General features: G+C 34.5%; 1 protein-coding gene across 2 annotated transcripts; it reads right to left on the bottom strand.

Annotated features, from left to right (window-relative positions):
• Nucleotides 1-1,665: 1,665 nt before the first annotated feature.
• LOC105140193 (phosphatidylinositol deacylase) lies at nt 1,666-17,947 on the bottom strand. Of its 2 annotated transcripts, none has more exons than XM_011046931.1 (18): nt 17,451-17,947; nt 16,402-16,650; nt 15,906-16,096; nt 15,648-15,819; nt 10,054-10,191; nt 9,804-9,981; nt 8,721-8,866; nt 8,143-8,319; nt 7,799-7,909; nt 6,707-6,826; nt 6,421-6,577; nt 5,857-6,020; nt 5,627-5,713; nt 4,610-4,938; nt 3,993-4,074; nt 3,378-3,517; nt 2,998-3,271; nt 1,666-2,402 (listed from the first exon to the last, which is right to left on the bottom strand). In XM_011046931.1, the coding sequence occupies exons 1-18, from the start codon at nt 17,742-17,744 to the stop codon at nt 2,073-2,075; spliced, it is 3,339 nt and encodes a 1,112-aa protein (XP_011045233.1). In that variant the 5' UTR covers nt 17,745-17,947; the 3' UTR covers nt 1,666-2,072. The 2 variants fall into 2 exon arrangements, with proteins under 2 accessions (XP_011045233.1, XP_011045234.1); XM_011046932.1 differs by having other exon boundaries at nt 2,998-3,247.
• Nucleotides 17,948-18,279: the final 332 nt, after the last annotated feature.

Here is an 18,279-nt window from a genome sequence, read left to right as displayed (position 1 = left end):
GAATAACTTTTTTTTTTGAACATATATTTGATAGATAGATTGTTAGAAACTGAAAGCTTTATTCAGTGTATAATGTAGATAGATATGTGAAAAATTACATATTATTCATTGAATATAAATTTGACTTAAATAGAATTACAAATAACTAAATTGCAGAAAAATAGCAATAACTATCCCATGACTAACAAACTCCTAATCAACAGGGATTCTCCTAAGGAATGGGTAAAAATAACTGATTTCATAATAAATTCCTAATAACTAGGAATTTATTATGAAAACAACCAAATAAAAACTCTTAACATAAATATTCTAGTATTAATAATTTCTTCATATTTTTTTAGAAGTTTGTTAATTTTTCAAGTCCAAATAATCATTGTCATAACTCAATTTTGAATCTCATTTTTATATATATTTTAAAAAAAATTAGATTTTTTTTTTAAAATATGTATTTTCAGTAAATTTAGTAAATTTTAATCATGTTTATTTTTATTTAATTTTTGTGTGTTAAAAAATAAATCATAAAAAATAAAAAAATTACAGAAAGTGAAAAAAAATTAGAAAGATAAAAAAAATATAATTAAAGTTAAAATTAGACCAACAATCATCGAGTAACGTGTAAACAATTGAGGAGTTTGGGTCATTAATTATGAGGATTTAATTAAAGAGAAATTGAAGAAAAGGGATTTAAGAAAAAAATTTATTTCAACTTAATTGAAGAGAAAAGGTGAAAATGAAGAGTTAGATAAGTTATAATTGCATAATTTTGAGAACTAGGGATGAAGGTAGCTAAATCTAGGGTCTAAACCAATTTAAGGATCATCAATTCATTCCCTCTCTATACACCGCCGAATCCAGCGACCATGAAACCAGTAGCATAACATCCCTCACAAACCCTCAGTCGAAACCCACTGACCCATTAATACTGGAAATTCTTTTTAGCCTTCAATCAACACAACCAGGCCACCATCACCATTGCGGTCCTGTACTTGATATAGCCCACCACCCTTTTCTCGCACTTGAAGGACAGTGCTCCGATGCTTGAATGGGGAGGAGTGATTGTAAGCTCCAAAACAGGTGGACAATACACAACAATTGAAATGGGAAGTAGTCATTTTCATAGAGAAGGCTTTGGAAAAGCTGGATACTTGATAATATTCAAATTATTGATCCTTGTCACTTTTACCTCCCAATCCAATTGCTATGATATCCATGAGGGTCATGTTAGAGAACGGGGGGTCTGGTGGATGCCCTAGCTGCCCATGATCTCATCTTCGACAAAATGATCGAGTATCAATCTGTATGGAAGAGGACTTGATCAAGGAAAAAGAATTGGTTCTAGTTCTAAACCTAATCGATAATGTCCCTATAGACTGCAGACCTTTTTCAGGTTTGCCCAAAGAAAATCGATGCTCTTTAATGTCCTCGGCCAACAACTAATCGTCCAGAGCTCACCGGAAGCTTCATTCTTCCTGCCTGCATTAGCTATAGGCATTCATTGCCATGAATAAAAAGATTAGCTAGTCCCATACCATTAGCTTACGAGCACCTAAAACCCCAGACCGCTTCCACCTGTTAAATCCCATCGCCTGCTGTTAGTTGGTCTAACAGGCTAGCCATAAGATCTATAGATCATAGCTGATTCCTGGCTTGATGCAATTTCAGACGAAGGTAATAATCTAACAAAAATCATAAATAAAACCAAAGAGACCAAATCTTCAGCAAGTAAACTCTTGAAGGATTACCTTGCTTTGCACAATCAACAATGGCCTTGTTTTATGCCAAATGCAGGATGTATTTTCAATTGCAAAAGCAAGTCCCTCCTCTCCTATGATCTCAAAACAAAATGCTCATATACATACAAAAATGCAAAGCCATAAAAAATCGGCCCAATGGTACAACAACAAAATTTGCTTCTTTGTTTCTGTATTACCCTTCACCTGTTAGCAAGATCACTTCCCTTCAAAGATTGCAGGCTTATTATCTGCAGAAACTGAATGCTCATTTCATGACACCTCCCATCACAAATGCTTGTACAGGATATCTTCTAAAATTCTGATGCTTTTTACACGTCCTCAATGTCTATGAGAACGCTTTTTTCTGCCAAAACGTGGCTCTCCCTTCTCCCTGCTTCTCCTATATAAGATCCTCATGGCACAAGATATGAACCCTATAGCAGCCATGGCATAAAATACTCTGTATGGCACCAAGCCCAAACCAGCAACATAGGAATAGTAGCCAGCGAGCAAGTAGATGAAGTCCAATCTGACTTCCTTCCCAAATATTTCGGGGAAGGAAAACATGGAGTTGAACTCAGGCTTCGAGTTGAGGATACCATGAAGAATGACACCAATGCAAAGAGCTGAATCAAGGAACCATGGAACGCTATGACCCATGCCTATTCTCTGCAGTCACACAAGTTCCTCTATTAAGGACAGATCATGTTCAACCAGAAGTGCAAGGAGAACAGTGCATACACTATGAAGATCTTGGTGCTATAGCATCCTTGTGAACTAGAGATGAATTTATGAAAGGTACGATATTATGCAAGAGCACACAGAATATGCAAACACCACACGGTAGATTGAATATCGTGCAACAGTAACCACATAACTACACATTCATAAACTATTTCTAAATTCATGTGAATCATATTATATATTTTATTTTTTACTGAGAAGCAAACAAATATAACATATCATTGAGCAATATAATCCATTTGAAACCATGCATGAGAGAGAGAGGGAGGGGGAGATAGAGAAAGTGCGGCAAGGGTGGGGGGCTTTTAAACTATTATACCATTCGTTTCTAAAGTTGGAAATTTGGAAGCAGCTTATAGTGGTCATAAAATAATGTCTCAGCTTGAGTTGCCAGATCTATGGGGATTATATTGGCTGTGTGCCACCACAAAAAATCAAAGCAGATGGTCAAACTAAGTCATTGCAGAAGTGATACATTCAATACTCAAGGCCAATAGAGGAAAGAACACGTTTTTCATACCTGCAACCAAGCCACAAAAGAGGGCACAAACATTAGCGCTGCAAGAAGATGCAGAATCAATAAACCATGCCGGTGATGGAATATCTCTAATTGGGTGTCCCCAAAACTTCTTGAAGAGTCTGGACTACTGGAGCTGTTCTCCTCCAGCTGGAAATTCTGGTCGAGTCCAGCATCATGTTTAGATGCAAATTGCTGAGATATTTCATTCCCAACATCTTTAAAATCAAGCAATTCTTTCATTCGTGCATGGCTGCGAAAGGAAGCCGTAAAAAAACTGTTACACAAACATGGAGAAACACTTAGGACGGGTACCACTTGTTCTGAAAATGAAGTGAATGCGCAACAATGATAAGTAAAAGGAATTCAAACTTGAAAAGTACCTGCACAACGCATTATGACAGCACAAAGCATGAGACAAGATCAATATGAATAAACCCAGAGCTGGTTGGACAAAGCACCCCAAGGTAATAGCAGTCAGTGCAGTAACAAGTAACGGATTGACTCTAAGAACCCTCACAACCTGCTTTATGAACAAATTAGATCAGGTGAGCAAGCTAAAGCATAACTTGTGCCCATAAATTTGGGGAAAACAAATATAGAAGGAGATAAATATGCCCTGTGACCATGAGAGAATAAAGAGAAATCAGCACAAATAGACTACCGAACAAAGTTCTACAGGCTTCCTGTAAAGTGGAGTGGTTTCCAGTACAAAGGACTACTTAAGGCTTGATTGAGAGTATAGTTGAGATTACTTTTCAAAGTGCTCAGAAATGCATCAAAATAATAGATTTTTTTTATTTTTTATTTTTAAAATTTTATTTTTTACATTAGACCAAAAATAATTTGAAGCTAAATAAGAAAAGAATTCAAGAATTTTCAAAAACATAGTTAGACTGCAATGCCAAACAGGGCCTTAAACTCTTGTTATGCAACTGATTATGCCATTTTACATCGAAAATGGAGATGACACAATGATTTATCCCAGTGTGCCTTACCTTTAATGAAAAGAAACCAGAGGATAAATTAATAAACCAATGAAGAAATGCCAAGCAAATATTTCCTTCACGTTCTTGCCACCTGCAAAGTATAAACTCTTGCTGTTCAGCATCAAATGTGATACTTTAACATATTAATACCAAATGGATAACTCGTTTGAAGTACAGGAAAGAAAATAGGGGCTCCATTATGCTATGATAAAGAGGGAAAAGAAAAGGAAAAAGAAAAGGAATCCCATCTTAGATCCTGTGTGCATCACATGATTATCAGTTCCCATCGATAATCTGCAGACACCTCTAGGGTAAGGTTGTGGATTGTGATGGTCAAAATAAATTTAATTATGCAAAAGAAGTTAGTTATGGGCATATAATATATTCTTTAATAGGAAGGTCACTTCTCACTTGAAAAATTGTGAACCCTCTAGCTTTATTTAAGCAATATAATAACCAATCAGATATGGAATGATAAAACAGCAATTTTCTTTTGTTTTCATTCTCTCCCTTGCACACCGCCCCTCCTTCCCCAGGGGGGTCTTTGACTAAGACAATTGAAACATTGGTAAACATGTCATCCATATCCACATAGTATGAAGCACAGAGAAGACAAGCATACCAACCTTGACTTGATGAAAACATGTATGATTGCAACCCCATAGAACACCAATTGTGAAACCAATACCAGAAGAATCACAGATCCATTGGCAAAAACATAGCAAATCATTGATACAAAGACGAAGCTTGCCAATGGTGGAAGCGGTTGAGACTTTAGCAAGGAAATGAACAAGGAAAACAAAATGGGTACAAAGCCTAGAAGCAAAAATGGCCATGGAATTCTCAAATTGGACTCAACAGCCACCAGCATTGAAGGCATGGGCAGATCAAGATCCCATGCATGTGCTTGTCGCATCAGAGCAAAAAAGATAACCGCAATGGAGAAGCCAACTATCTGCATTAAAGAAAACTCATGACATGATATAACTTTGATTTACCAAGAAGTAACACTAAGAATCATTAATATAAGCATGTCATCATAACAGCATGAAGCCATTCCCATCTCTTGGAGCATCTGATTTGACAAATGCAAGCATGTCTCCAACAAGATATAATCCCATATATGTGAAGGCTCATTGTCTATATGGATAAATTAACCAAGGAAAATAATAATGCTTCCATGTCTCTATCCAATTTTGGTGTTTCTCATGGTTAGATACTCCCATCTTAAGGACCTTTGGATGACCCAAAACTAATTCTTTCTACCTCTGCATTCCACATTAATCCTGCAACTGCAAGTCTTTTCTTTTGGCCTTGTGTTTTAAACACCATTGCAACACAGAAGGTTGTAAACATTATAACACATCCTCCTCCTAATTAAACTCAGGTCTGAATTTTCATTTCATTACTCCGGTAACTCTTCAATGATTTAAATCATACCAAAAAACCCAACCAATATCTAACCACAATTGCATGCTCAAGGAATTGCCTTTAAATGACAAGTTTCAAAGAAAAGCAGTAAAAATAATAGCAAATTACAAGAAGAAAATGCAAGAAAACAAAGGCACTTTCCAAAATTAATTTTTAAAGTAAAAAACAGAAATGATATTATGCAGAAAATTCACAGGAGGCTCTAGAATTACCTGTGAGCTATACAAAAGCAAAAATCTGCTAGCCGCTGCAGTTTCTGAAACAGCAATTCTTGCTTTATATGAACAATGAGGATCAACCTGAAGAAGCATACAGAGATAAAGACCTCTACTGGTTAACAATTAAAGCTAAAACATTAAATCTATACATCTACAGTACAAGAGTACACATGCAACCACTGTCATAAGAGCACACAAACACACACATGTAAACAGCATCATACCAGTAACATAATGGTGGTTTTTTCAGACCCCTGGGTAGAACTCCATAGAGCAGGTGAGGAATCAACCACAATAGTTTCACTGAACAAATTTGGAAGGATGTGAAGACCTGATGTATGATCCCAGGCAAGCGCTACTGGTGGGAAACACCGCAGTTTACAAAGCCCTGGATTCCAGGAAAGCTAACTTAGTGGAAAAATGACACACGTGTAGGAGAACCTTCAATTGTAAATAAATCCACATGGAATGTGATAAATGATAGCTGTCTACAGGTTTATTTCATATAACCAAAGGGGTTTGTATCCAAGTCAAAATCAAATTACTGAAATAGGGCATGGAATGAGTTCACAAGAGTTCAAAACCCGCAGTTCAAAGTGCAGTATTGATAAATCCATCAGTGAAACTAATTTGAGAAGTGAAAATGAAGCAGTGTGGAAATCCATGATATCATATAGAACGCCTCAGACAGATTTGTAGCAATATGCATGCTTGAGAACAAGAGGATTACATGTAGATCCATTGATAATAAAACAATTGGCTGACTAGAAATAAATTAAATTCCTTACTACTGTTTTCCATGTCTCCAACCTCTTCTGCCAGAAAGCCAGACCTTTGAATTCCACACCCTGTGGTCTTCAAAGATAACGAAATGGGCAGAAGGCCTAAGCTAACAGTGAATGATAAATTGAGAGCTAGGGGATGATCCTCCTTCAAAAGTAATTCCTGCACAAAAAGAAGTTATGATACTTTCAAGGCCAGTCGTCTGAAAAGGCATGATTTAACTAACCCATTATTTTAAGATTCCATGTCTTACAACCCTAAGAAGTTCATGTATTTAAAAAAAACATTAACCTTCTGAGAATGGCTAGATAGAAGCATAAACTGAGCAGATAAATCTCTCTTTCCGTCATCTGGGTTAAAGAACTGACCAACTGCCATGGAAGCTGCTGGTGGAGGCCTGCCTGAAATTGTCTGACCATCAGAATTAATCACATCAATTACCACCATTTCAAAGCATCAGTGAACAAAAGTATAAAAGCACCATTCAAAAGAATGCAGAGATGAGAAAAGGCTAATACAAACAACCCTAGTACAAGAAGCAGTAACTCAGCTCTTTTGGTGATTGAACTACTGGCGGAGATCATACTCCGAATTGCCAAAAATCAAAGCATGTGATTTACATATTAGTTATATTAGTTGAAGCATCAATGGTGTGAGATATTTTTTAGGTTCTCCAATATTTACTTGAAAGAACACTTGTCTGGATTAAGAAACATGTAGGAGACACAAAAGTAGGACACAAGAAGGCATTGTTGGAAGGAGTGATAAGTTGTCAGTAGTAGGGGGGAAGAGGGGGACCTAAGTTATCGTGAAAGTAAGTAGTATTGGAGGATTTAAAATCTCCCAATTTTGAGGCAGATTCAATACAAGATCACATGGAATGGCACAAAGGATCCATATAGCCAAGCCCAACTAGTTCAGGAGTGGTGCTTGGTCGTTGTTGTTGTGTCAAACACAATAGTAGATGAAACTATTATTAAATTACAAATTTATTTGCCAAGCTAATTCATAATCACTCTTCTGTTGAACTGGCAGGCATTTTCAGTGGACATGCAACTAAGATTTGATCGAGGTTAATTCGCAATCCTGTTACTAAGCAAAACCTCAGCTGCTTGTGAACAGCTTGGTGTAGCTGCAGCCCAGAGTCGTTTCCCTTCCTCCAAAGTTTATGTTTGCAGCTATCACTAATTTGACAAAACAAGGCAAGGCAAGGCAATGATGTCGAACATATGCTCCTAAAAAATAATCTATGAGAGGAATAGAACTTTGAAAGAAAAGTGAAAAGATACAGATTAATTTGATGATTGAACTAATATGTCGAACATAATTTGATGCAGAAACCATTCATGGAAAAGGAAAAAAAGCAAGAATGGCCAACAATACCGGACGAGGAGCAACTGAGACAGTCAAGAATCTGAAACCATGCATATCTTCAGGACTCAACCAGAGTACAGCAGATGGAGGTGCTTGCTCAGTCTGACTTCCAGGTTCAATCTGATTAAAAGAGAGAGAGAGAGAGAGAGCATATTCAGAAATAAGAGCAAGTCTATCACACACTTGAGAAATAACAGTCCAGCTAATCTCTGATCGCTAGAGAAACTAGACCTCATAACATATTATAAATTTCCCTAATACAAGACACGGAGTGAATGTAAATGGCAGGCAGCACCAAACATAATTATGGTAAATATATTTAAATGAAAGAATGCAATAAACATATTTATTACCTGTCTTGGTGCTGGTCCTGATGGAATCTGCACCAATTTTGCTGTAACCTCTAGAACCCTTTTACTTGCAGCCATTTCTGACGCAGATTCCCCCTTATCAGGCCATAAATGAAGTCTAATCCCAAAACATGGAGCGAGATTTGTTACAAACATGAAGTGTCCTTTTCCATCCGACCCCTATGCACATAAATTGCAGATAAGTAACTCCACATTTTTTAGAGTGGTCTATCAGAAAGAAAAAGTTGAATATTTAAAACCACAGACCTTTCTTTAAATGCACAAATTCAGAAGCTTGAACTACAAAGCCTAGAACATTATTCAATGTTTGTAGATTATTTATCAAATTCCAGGACAGTTAAGTTGGACAGGTATTGAGGCTCATTTACATGCCAAATTTAAATGAAAATGAAAGGAGAAATATAACCAGGTGCCAACCTGACTTAAAATGGGAGGTTAGGCTTAAATCGACTCTTGAGAATCAGCAATTAAAACATTTACATGTAGGAGTCAGGTTGAAGAGAAAAAATATAAATTAAAACGTTTTGGAACTACTAATGAGAAGCTTTAACGAGGCTAACCAATTTATGTATATCCAACCATCGTCTCCTCCCATCCATTGCCAAAACAGTCATGGTAGTTGTCTGGATATATAAATCCCTATCAAGGCCATCATCATTCCAGTGAACATTGTTGGGGCAACTGGAAAAAGTATGCACTTGAGACCCTGCAAATACAACATGGACTGTCACTTCAAATTTATAATTAGTCAAAATAAATCATTGACAGTTTGAAAATAAATTCATATAGTTACAAGAAAAACAATGTTGTCCACATTATGCAACCTAAGAAAGAGTTCTGCCAGCTATAATCCCAAAACCAAGCACGCACACTCTAGTTGTTCTTATACCACTCATTCTGCTTTCCAGCTGTATTCACATGATAAGCCACTTTTAAACTGCTTGACTGTCATCCAGTGGCCAAACAATATGGAAGAAACCCAAGGATTAACAGGTTCCAAATCACACTTATGGAATTCATCTGCAAAACATAACGCTGGTTTAAAGAAGTTTTTCATTTCTTTTTCCTTGCCCTTCAAAGACCTGTTTTAAAGATGGCACCCATCCTTTAAGTTTCCCAAACTCAGATGCTTGGTTAGTACTCGTAGTGAAAAGCACCACCTCTAACATGGTACAAGGAAAAAAGAAAACAAAGCATAATCACTAACAAAAGATGGCATCAATAGGGTATATATAAAGGTGACAGCATCAGTGGCAGTGAAGGTGATGACAGCAAAATGTGGATGTGATATCATCTCCCTTTACAGTACTAACAACAGGCATATATCTAACTATTGATCTTTAATTAATCATTCACTTGTCTTTATTGCTAATATATTTGCACTCGTGAATTCTTTCTCTTTCTAGTTAATTCTTTATTTATTTATCATCTCAGTGAAGAGGAAAAAAATTGAACATTTTAATCCATCAAATTTCCCGCTACTGCATGTCACAAATATTTTTACATTACCTAAATGATTTCACAGACTTTGAAAGTAGTTCATAAAACACAATCATTTATTTTCTTCAGCAAGCTTTCCTAAAGAAATTATAAAACTTCAATAGATGTCAGCTGATAAAAGATAGAGTCAAGATAGACAATACCAGTTGCATTTTTCAAGTCCTTTAAGCGAACATATGTTGATCTATGAGATGACATCCAGTTGAAACTCTGTGGTATCCCACTACGAAGCATCCTTACAAATACTGCAAGTCTCTTATTAGCTTCAGGAAATGGCTGGCCTGTTTTGGAGTCTATCAGACTAAGGAGAGTGTGTGACACCTACATGGAACATGTACATTTCAGCAATGTTTGTGGTACAGGCATGTATTCTGGTAGAGACCGCACACTTACTTGCACAACTAACTGGTTGCACCACAAAATAGCCTGATGTTCCATTGACAACCAAACATTTTTCATTCCTGTACTACTTATCAAAAAACCATTGGTGGGTGGCACAATACCATCAAGGGACTCTAACTTCGTTCTAACCTGAAAGTCAAAATGTAAAAAGTTTTACCATATGATGAACAAGTAAGAGCATAACAAAAAAGTAAGAATTATGCCCAACGCAAATTATTGATATATTGTATGTGATAAAAAAGTTGAGCAAAGTACAATTTTTTCAGGTGTTAAGTTTGATAACTATATTTGAGAAAAATAATAAAAAAGCATCGACTGAATGAACTAGTGTATGCCATGATGAGAAAAGTAGAGCAAGAGGCCAAGCATCTGCATCAGAGTATTTAACAAAAGAATGAAACAACATGTAGTTGATTGTGATATTTCCCTTTGTTTTTCCTTTTCCCTTGGGTATAGAGCATCTCATCATCCACCAAAATAGTGTCTATACACACTATCATCTCACAAGTCACAACTACCAGAGGCCAACATGTACAATTCAGTTACAATCATTCTATATGGACATGATGCTTCTTGACTATGTTAGTGTCTGTATGAAACAAGGAAAAGGTTAACAGCTATCTTACAAACTTTTGGAACACTTTTCACGACAGATAATCAATTATACATCAGCAAGCATGCTGGACTTGGTTAACCAGCTCTATTTTGCTAGCAACATCTAACCAACCTCTGTAGATAAGTGATCCCAAAAGGGGAAAAAAAAACCCACATTGACATCCTCTCATACACTCAAGTAAATAATTAATAAACAAAGGCAAAGAAATGGTTTGGTTTCAAGTATTTACAGCAAATTGAATTTTAACTATTTTCAATCATATTCCAATTTGATATTACAAAACTTCATCAGAAAGCATATCAACAATGAAAAACAATTTTGATTCCATATGAAGAGCCAATCCAACATGGGGTGAAACTGAGCCAATGCCAGAGTATACAAATGCTCAGACTCAGCTTGGTAAATATCAAAACGGTGGTTGAACTCAGCTAGAGTCATCTTGTTAAAACTTGGATCATTAGATATGTAGCGGAATTGAAGCCCACTTGATAGGCTTGAAAACTTTTACAAGTCCAAACTTTTGAGATTAGTAGAAGCCCAAATTAATTTCGAACATAATAAAAAATATGTTAATATTGTGATGTTTTATTAAATATCATGTTTTTTAATTAAGAAACATATGCATGATTTTTTTAATCTAAATGTTTTTATTTATTTTATATTGGAGGTTTTTTCTTTAACTAAGAACAAATGGATTTTATTTTTATAAATACATCATGTAAATAAAACTTATTTATTTAAAGTATTAAAAAATAATGATAAATTACAAGAATCTCTTTAAGACATCATCAAATTTAAAAAATAACTACTAATTAAAAAGCATGAAATAAACAATTTTTTTATTTAAAAAAAAAAAGAGAGGGTGATATTTAAATTTATTTGTTTTATTAACAATTTGTTTATCAATTTGTTGGATAAAACTATTATGAGAATAACAAAAGAAAATTTTAGTAATAAAATAATATTTTCATAGCCATGCCAAGGACGTGTTTCAAATATTAAAACAATACATTTAAATTTGTTGGAGCCTATTTCAACGTAATCATGTGACAGTAAAAAAGTTAGCAAAGAAAAGGGAAAAAAATTAAACTTGGGGGAAAAGACAGACAAATCATGAAAGATGAGAAAAATAAAAATGTTCAATAATTTTATTAAAAACAATATCATTTTAATATTATAAAAAGCCTTTTCTAAATATATTACAAAAGTTTATTTCAAATCTTTCAAAAAATTTAAAAAAAAATCCAAAAAATAAAAATGGGTTAAAGAAAAAAGGGCAAACATCTCACCCATTGAGAGATTTAAGTGCCTTACACGACTACATGTCTAAACCCTTTCTATATTTTTATTTGACTAAAAGGACAAATGATCCATCGTCTATTTTTTTAAGTTGTTTTTTAAAATGCTTTTCACTCATAAATATATCAAAATAATTTTTTTTTATTTTTAAAAATTCATTTTTTATATCAGAGCATCAAAATAATCTAAAAACACAAAAAAAAAATATTAATTTAAAGTAAAGAAAAAATCAATTTTTTTCAAAATCGCTTTTAAAATGCAAATACAAATAGGGCTCGATGACATGTTTGCTATTGTGGTGAACAAAATATTAGGTAAGAGGCATATGCCCTAAAAATCTATTTTTCAATCAATTTTCATCTAAAAAAACCATAAGAATCTATATAAACTACTCAACAACCTTAAAACATTCCAAAATCACTCACAAAAATAAAAATCAATTGAATCCATAAAATCAAAACCAAACTCAATCTACCTTCCCATTAGCTTTTTCTCTCCTCCATTTCAGTGAGTTTCTCTTTCTTCTCTCTAATTTAAGAACACAATAAATTTTTGTGTCAAAATAAAAATTATAAGAATTTTGAGATTGATCATGAAGTTTCTATGTGTTTTACATTTTGGTGCTCTTACTTTAGATATTGTCTATTTAATTCAATTGAAAATTTTATCTCATGAAATTAGGTCCACAATAGATCACATCAAAAGAAAATAGTTTTAAGAACAAAATTGGAAAAAAAAAAGATAAAAAAAAGGATGACAAGTGAAGTGTTCTTTTAGTTGAGAAGGTAATTCGGCTTGCTCGAGCTTCAAAACTAAGAAAGTCTTTCTATAACTGCCAAGAAAGTGAACAAAATGGGTCACCTAGAGATGTGGAACATCGTTTTTGTATAAGAGTAATTAAATAAGTAAAACGCCTAAGCAAACAAAATAGAAGTTGTCATACCTACCAGGAATCCACATCCTCTGGTTCATATTTTCACCACACGTCATCCTCTCTAGGTTAAAGGAGACATGTAAATATTATTCCATAAACAACCCAAGAAACTGTTTTATGGAAGCTAAATAACAATAACAAAATAAACTAAAAGGAAAAGGGTTAATAATAGTGTATTTTCTGTAGCTATCTACTCAAATCAACTTTGGACTATAATAGTGGATTTACAAATTTGCCCCTTAAAACCAAAAACAATTGGGTTAGCTATTGAGATAGGAGAGACTTTTTCTTCTTTAAAATACCCTTGGGAAAAAAAAAACTTAGACCTTGCGTGTACGGATAGTTTCGGGATTTCACTTTTTCAAGCATAGTTAAATTACTTCCCTACCCTTATAGTAAAAAAACCCTTGCATTTTGCCCAAGGTTAGTTTCATTTTTTTATCTTTTTTTTTTTAATATTAAGTGTGTTAAGGGGCAGGTTTCTCTTTTACATTATAATAGCTTAAAAAATTGTTCACGAACGCGTTGCATGCGTGATTGTTGGCCACCGTCTTTGGGCGGCACCTAGTGACTAGACAAAGGCTTTCAAGGTGTCATCCAATTCCTCTCAACATTCCCTTCGTCATTGGCTAACACATGCTGTCAACAAGCATTCAGTTTAGCGCCAACAACCTTTTTTTTCTTCCTTACTCTCTCCATCAAGGTTTCCACACCTAGCCCCTCAAATTTTTAGAGCAGCCACTCAATTGTTTTTTTTTTAAAAAATTTGATTCATGTTATTTTGATTCCTAGTTTTTTGTCCTTTGCCCTTTTGTAGAGTTTTGATTTATTTTTTTCATTTTAGTTCTTTAATCTAAATTTGTTATATGTTGTTTATCCTCAATATTTTGATTTCTAATTTCTTTCCTTAACCCTTTTATGCACTTTTTATTGGTTTTCAATTTCACCCCTCAAGCCAAATTTATGAAATATTTTTTTTTTTCAATTTGATCCTCATTCTTTTGATTTTTTTATCCTATTATTCAAGGTTTTTTTCTTTCTAGTTTCACCCTTCAATATTACATGACCTCTGATTTATTTTTTATTTGATTTTTATCCTCATTTTTTTAATTGTTCTTTTTAGATTTTTATCCTTTTATGTTATTATTTTTTTATTCAATTTCATCCTTCAATCTTTGATTTGTTAGGGATTTAGATTTTTGATTTTTTTGTGTATGATGCTTATGATTAAATAACACAGGTCATGAGTTTGAAAAGTTAACAGGGATCAGTATCTTTTTTTTTGTTTATTTTATGTTCCAATTTTATTGTTTGATATTGGTTTTTTTATTAAAAAAAAAAAATGGTTTTGTAGTTTCCTTCAATTTATATCTAGTTATCTTAATCTCATGACTCAAGCTACAAATTTGACTAGTTAACTCAGGTTGGCTCAACTTTTATTACCCAGGTTACATATTTACCATGCTAACCCAGGTTGACTCAAGCTATTTTTTTTCTTTTTTTTATCCAATTTCATCCTTACAAGGTTTTCTTCCAACTTGTCATGTCATGATCACTTCTTCTTTTTTTTTAACTTTTTATGTGTTTGCTATCGCTGCTTTATTTTTATCTACTACTTAAAATAAAACCAATTTATTAAACTCAACCAGGTCTATAACTTGAGTTGTTGATTTTTCTTCTTTCATTGAAACATAAACATCATTTTTTATAGGAAAAAAATTTGACCCACAGCATAGCACAAGCCCACTTATAGTTACCCCCTTGTTCATGAACTACATACAGGCTCACTCATCTTTTCAATTGAACCTAAAAATTTGATCAACCTTGATTCACCATCATGGTCGAGCTCTAAGATGAGTCAATCTTGAGTTACTCTGTTCCTTTACAGCCGTCATCTCATCATATTTCCCTAATAGATCAATGGAAGAAAAAGTTGAATAATTGGAAATCTTCACTAGAATGAAGATTGCTTTTAGAAATTATTCTGAGATGCAAAAGCAAGAAAGAAAATTAGCTAACCCTGGCTGAAGCAGTGCAGAATTACTGGGGACTTGTACCATATGCAGAACATAGGGATAAACAACAATAATCATACATATGAAACTTCACATCAGTTTGACATTCTTTAGCTGTCATAATTTAGTTTAGTGGATGTATAAAGGGTTTTGCATCAACATCAGCAAAAACAGATAAAGTGCTCAAAGAAAACACCTGACAATCCTTGTTCAATTTAAATACTCCCACCCCTTCAAAGAAATAAAATAAATGCTCCTGTAACATTCTGTGTAACTTCACACAAATTAAGAAAACTCAATAAATATCATGCCGACTCACATTTTTTGCGCACCCTTTTAACCCAAACAAATCATTTATTCTGTTAACGCTGAATGGGTGGTTAAAGTCTTTTCCAAATGGGGGGATAGTATGAAATAAAGCGATTTATTATTTGACAGGACATGCATCTTGAGACAAACCAACATAGAAACCCAAAACCCAAGTGGGTTTGGTCTAGCGGAAGCAAGCTAGGCTTGCAAGTGGGGTGGACGCTGCTGAGATTATCCTGGTAATAGGAGGTCTCAGGTTCGAAATCCAGCTTGTGAAAAACAACCATTGGAGAGGGGGCCTACCCAAGTTGCTCTCGGCCCCAGAATGGTAGCTCACTTGGCCACCATTTTAAAAGAAAAACAAAACACAGAAACCTAAACACTCTATGGAACAAAGGGAGTGTGATTATACCTGATAATCGTTATAGCCACCAGAGATGGAGACAACAACTACACGAGAGAGTAATGGATCAGACACATAATGTCCTGTCTGAGTGGTTTGGACCTCATATCCCTTTCTCCATTCCTCATTTACCTGGGAAAAATAGTGACCCAATGATGGCTGCAATGCCACAGGAGGTGATCTGGATAAACAGGTGAATTAAGTAAAAAACTAATCAATGAATGAAATTTCATACAGATACATGAATGAAAGGGCTGCAAAGCTCACTGGTGTGGTGTTGAAAGAGTAAGAACAGTCTCGACAGCTGCCTTCCTTAAACGAGGGTGGATGAGTGCAGCTCTAGCAACAAAACCACCCATTGAATGTCCAACTAATATGACACTTTTTGGCAAACTACCATAGGCAGCAGCACCTTCTTTTTCTCGGGCAGCACGAGATTCTTCATATTGATCCAGAATCTGCATGCACAACCACTTAATAAGTAATTGAGGAATTGAAGTTTCTAATTGTGAGAAAGCAGGGTATCGTAAGATAACATAACCAAGGCATGATTGATGAAGTTCAAGTGTAAGTAAGGATGTAGAAAGAGAACCTAAGGAGCAGTTAGTGAAACTAATACCTTCAAGATTGATAAAAGGTACTTAAATGCATCAACGGCATAAATTGATGGAAGTGCAGCAGGTTGTAAAGAAGAAACAACTGGATGATTAAACTAATTTGGTGTGCTATTTGCATATCAAAATGTAAACACAATAAGCAATACCCTGTGGATGGCATAAACAACATATTCTGTGTGCTCTTCCAGTATCCGACCATCCATTGCAGAATGTTCACCTTCAAGGTCTACAGCAAACCAATCCAGTCTTCTACTATATTGATTAGGCAACTGGAAGCCAGCTATATCCATATCTTCCCCTCCCTCCTCAGGAGTCAGGGAAGCCTCTTGATAAAATGCCTGTTCAAGTGGACCTCCCTGATACGCCCTATCACATTCTGCAGCCAGGGATCTAACCTGTGAAGAGACCAGCATAAAAATATAGCTCAATATTTCAAGTGTTCTAATGTGCAGTGCAAACAATCCCTCTTACACCAAATAAATGGGGCTGTCGTGTATGATATACATCTAAACTTTCCACTTCCATTTCTATAGGTTGCAGAATCTGCAGTTTCTTCTGCCAAAAAGAAAGGTACCATAAAGAAACTCAATCGACCAATTGTTAACCCATTTTTACAACTTGTTGATTTACATATAATTCAACAGGTTCAAGATTTTTCTATCCTTGCTAGGTAGGACATTCATTTAACATCCGATGAACAAAAACGGATTTTAGACCAGAATCTTCCACTCGTAATCAACATTATTTAAGTACGGCAAGGCAAGAAACTAAAACCCCATTTCAACAACTCAACATGACCATAATTGAATCCGATAGTCTAAAAAAAACCCTTAAAGCCCATTTTTATTGTTTCAGAGCACAATCAATCACATAGATAAAATAAGAACACGCGGAATTTACATAACCCTAGATCTAATTTTAAAAAAAAAAAGTAGTTCAAGATCTCATTAAATTAATGCGAGCTGGAATTACTCATTGCAAGATCTCTTAATAAATAAAGAAAAAATAAAAGAGCAAGGTCTCATTTAACTAATGCGAGCTGGAATTACTAATTACAAGATCTCTTGATAAATAAATAAATAAATAAATAAATAAATAGAAAGATCTCTTTAAAAAAATGAAAATAAAAAAGAAAAACAATTAAACTACAGAGAATCCAAAAATAAATTTAAAAAAAAAAAGAAGGAAAACTTACCTGTTTGTAACTGCCACCATTTCCAGGAATAAAAAGAAGAGGAATTCCACTAAGCTGCTTAAGATGCTGATTGAAATCAATCTTCTTCCAACCTTCATGGTATAAATACAATCCATACTTAGCAGACGACACGCCGCCATTTGTAGAAATAGGAACGTAAGTAGGATACATGTAAGTCATTATGCAGCCATTGGAGATCGGCTTTAATAAACCGTACAAAGCAAGGATTCCTATCCATGCTGATACTATAACTACTATTGCTACTCTGATTTTGGATCTCAATCCTTCCATCATCTTCTCATATTTGAGGTTTCCCAAATTATAATATATTTAGCTGATCTGATTTGGAATGGGAGGGTGATCGTAGGGAGATGCACCCACCGGAAAGATGCTAAATACGGTAGTGATGTGATGATGGAAAGTGGAAGAGAAGATGGTACTACGCAAAAAGATGGTTGAATTAAACTACACTGGCACTGGGAGCCGAGTTGTAGGTAAACAGTTTTATGAACATCCCTCTACTATTGAGATTTTCTTAATGCGACCTCTTTACTTTTTAATATTTATTTTATCCCTCTATTCTAGACAATTCTTAATTTGATCCCTCCAATGAGATTCTGTCCAATTTTCTCCTAAAGTTGCATGTCATGAGAGGTAAGATTGGCATGTGGCAAAAACTTAAATTTTGAAAATTCGAGATATTTGTATAAATTAATAAAATGAAAGTGAAAAAAATTAAATATAAACTTTTTTTTGAAAAATCTTATGCTGCTCAAGTTATAATTAATAATATTTTATTAGTTACTCCTTTAAACTTACTTTTAAAAAA

The sequence above is a fragment of the Populus euphratica genome, unplaced genomic scaffold (genome assembly GCF_000495115.2).
Source record: "Populus euphratica unplaced genomic scaffold, PopEup_1.0 scaffold256.1, whole genome shotgun sequence".
NCBI lineage: Eukaryota > Viridiplantae > Streptophyta > Magnoliopsida > Malpighiales > Salicaceae > Populus > Populus euphratica.
This window is presented reverse-complemented; position numbering and strand designations above follow the sequence as displayed.

Coding starts and splice junctions, on each gene's coding strand:
- LOC105140193 (XM_011046931.1), bottom strand. CDS start 17,744: ATGATGGAAGGATTGAGATCCAAAATCAGAGTAGCAATAGTAGTTATA. Junction 16,097..16,401: donor TTGTTTATGCCATCCACAGG/GTATTGCTTATT, acceptor TTGTGCATGCAG/ATTCTGGATCAATATGAAGA. Junction 4,939..5,626: donor TGCTTTTGTATAGCTCACAG/GTAATTCTAGAG, acceptor TCTTTAATGCAG/ATAGTTGGCTTCTCCATTGC.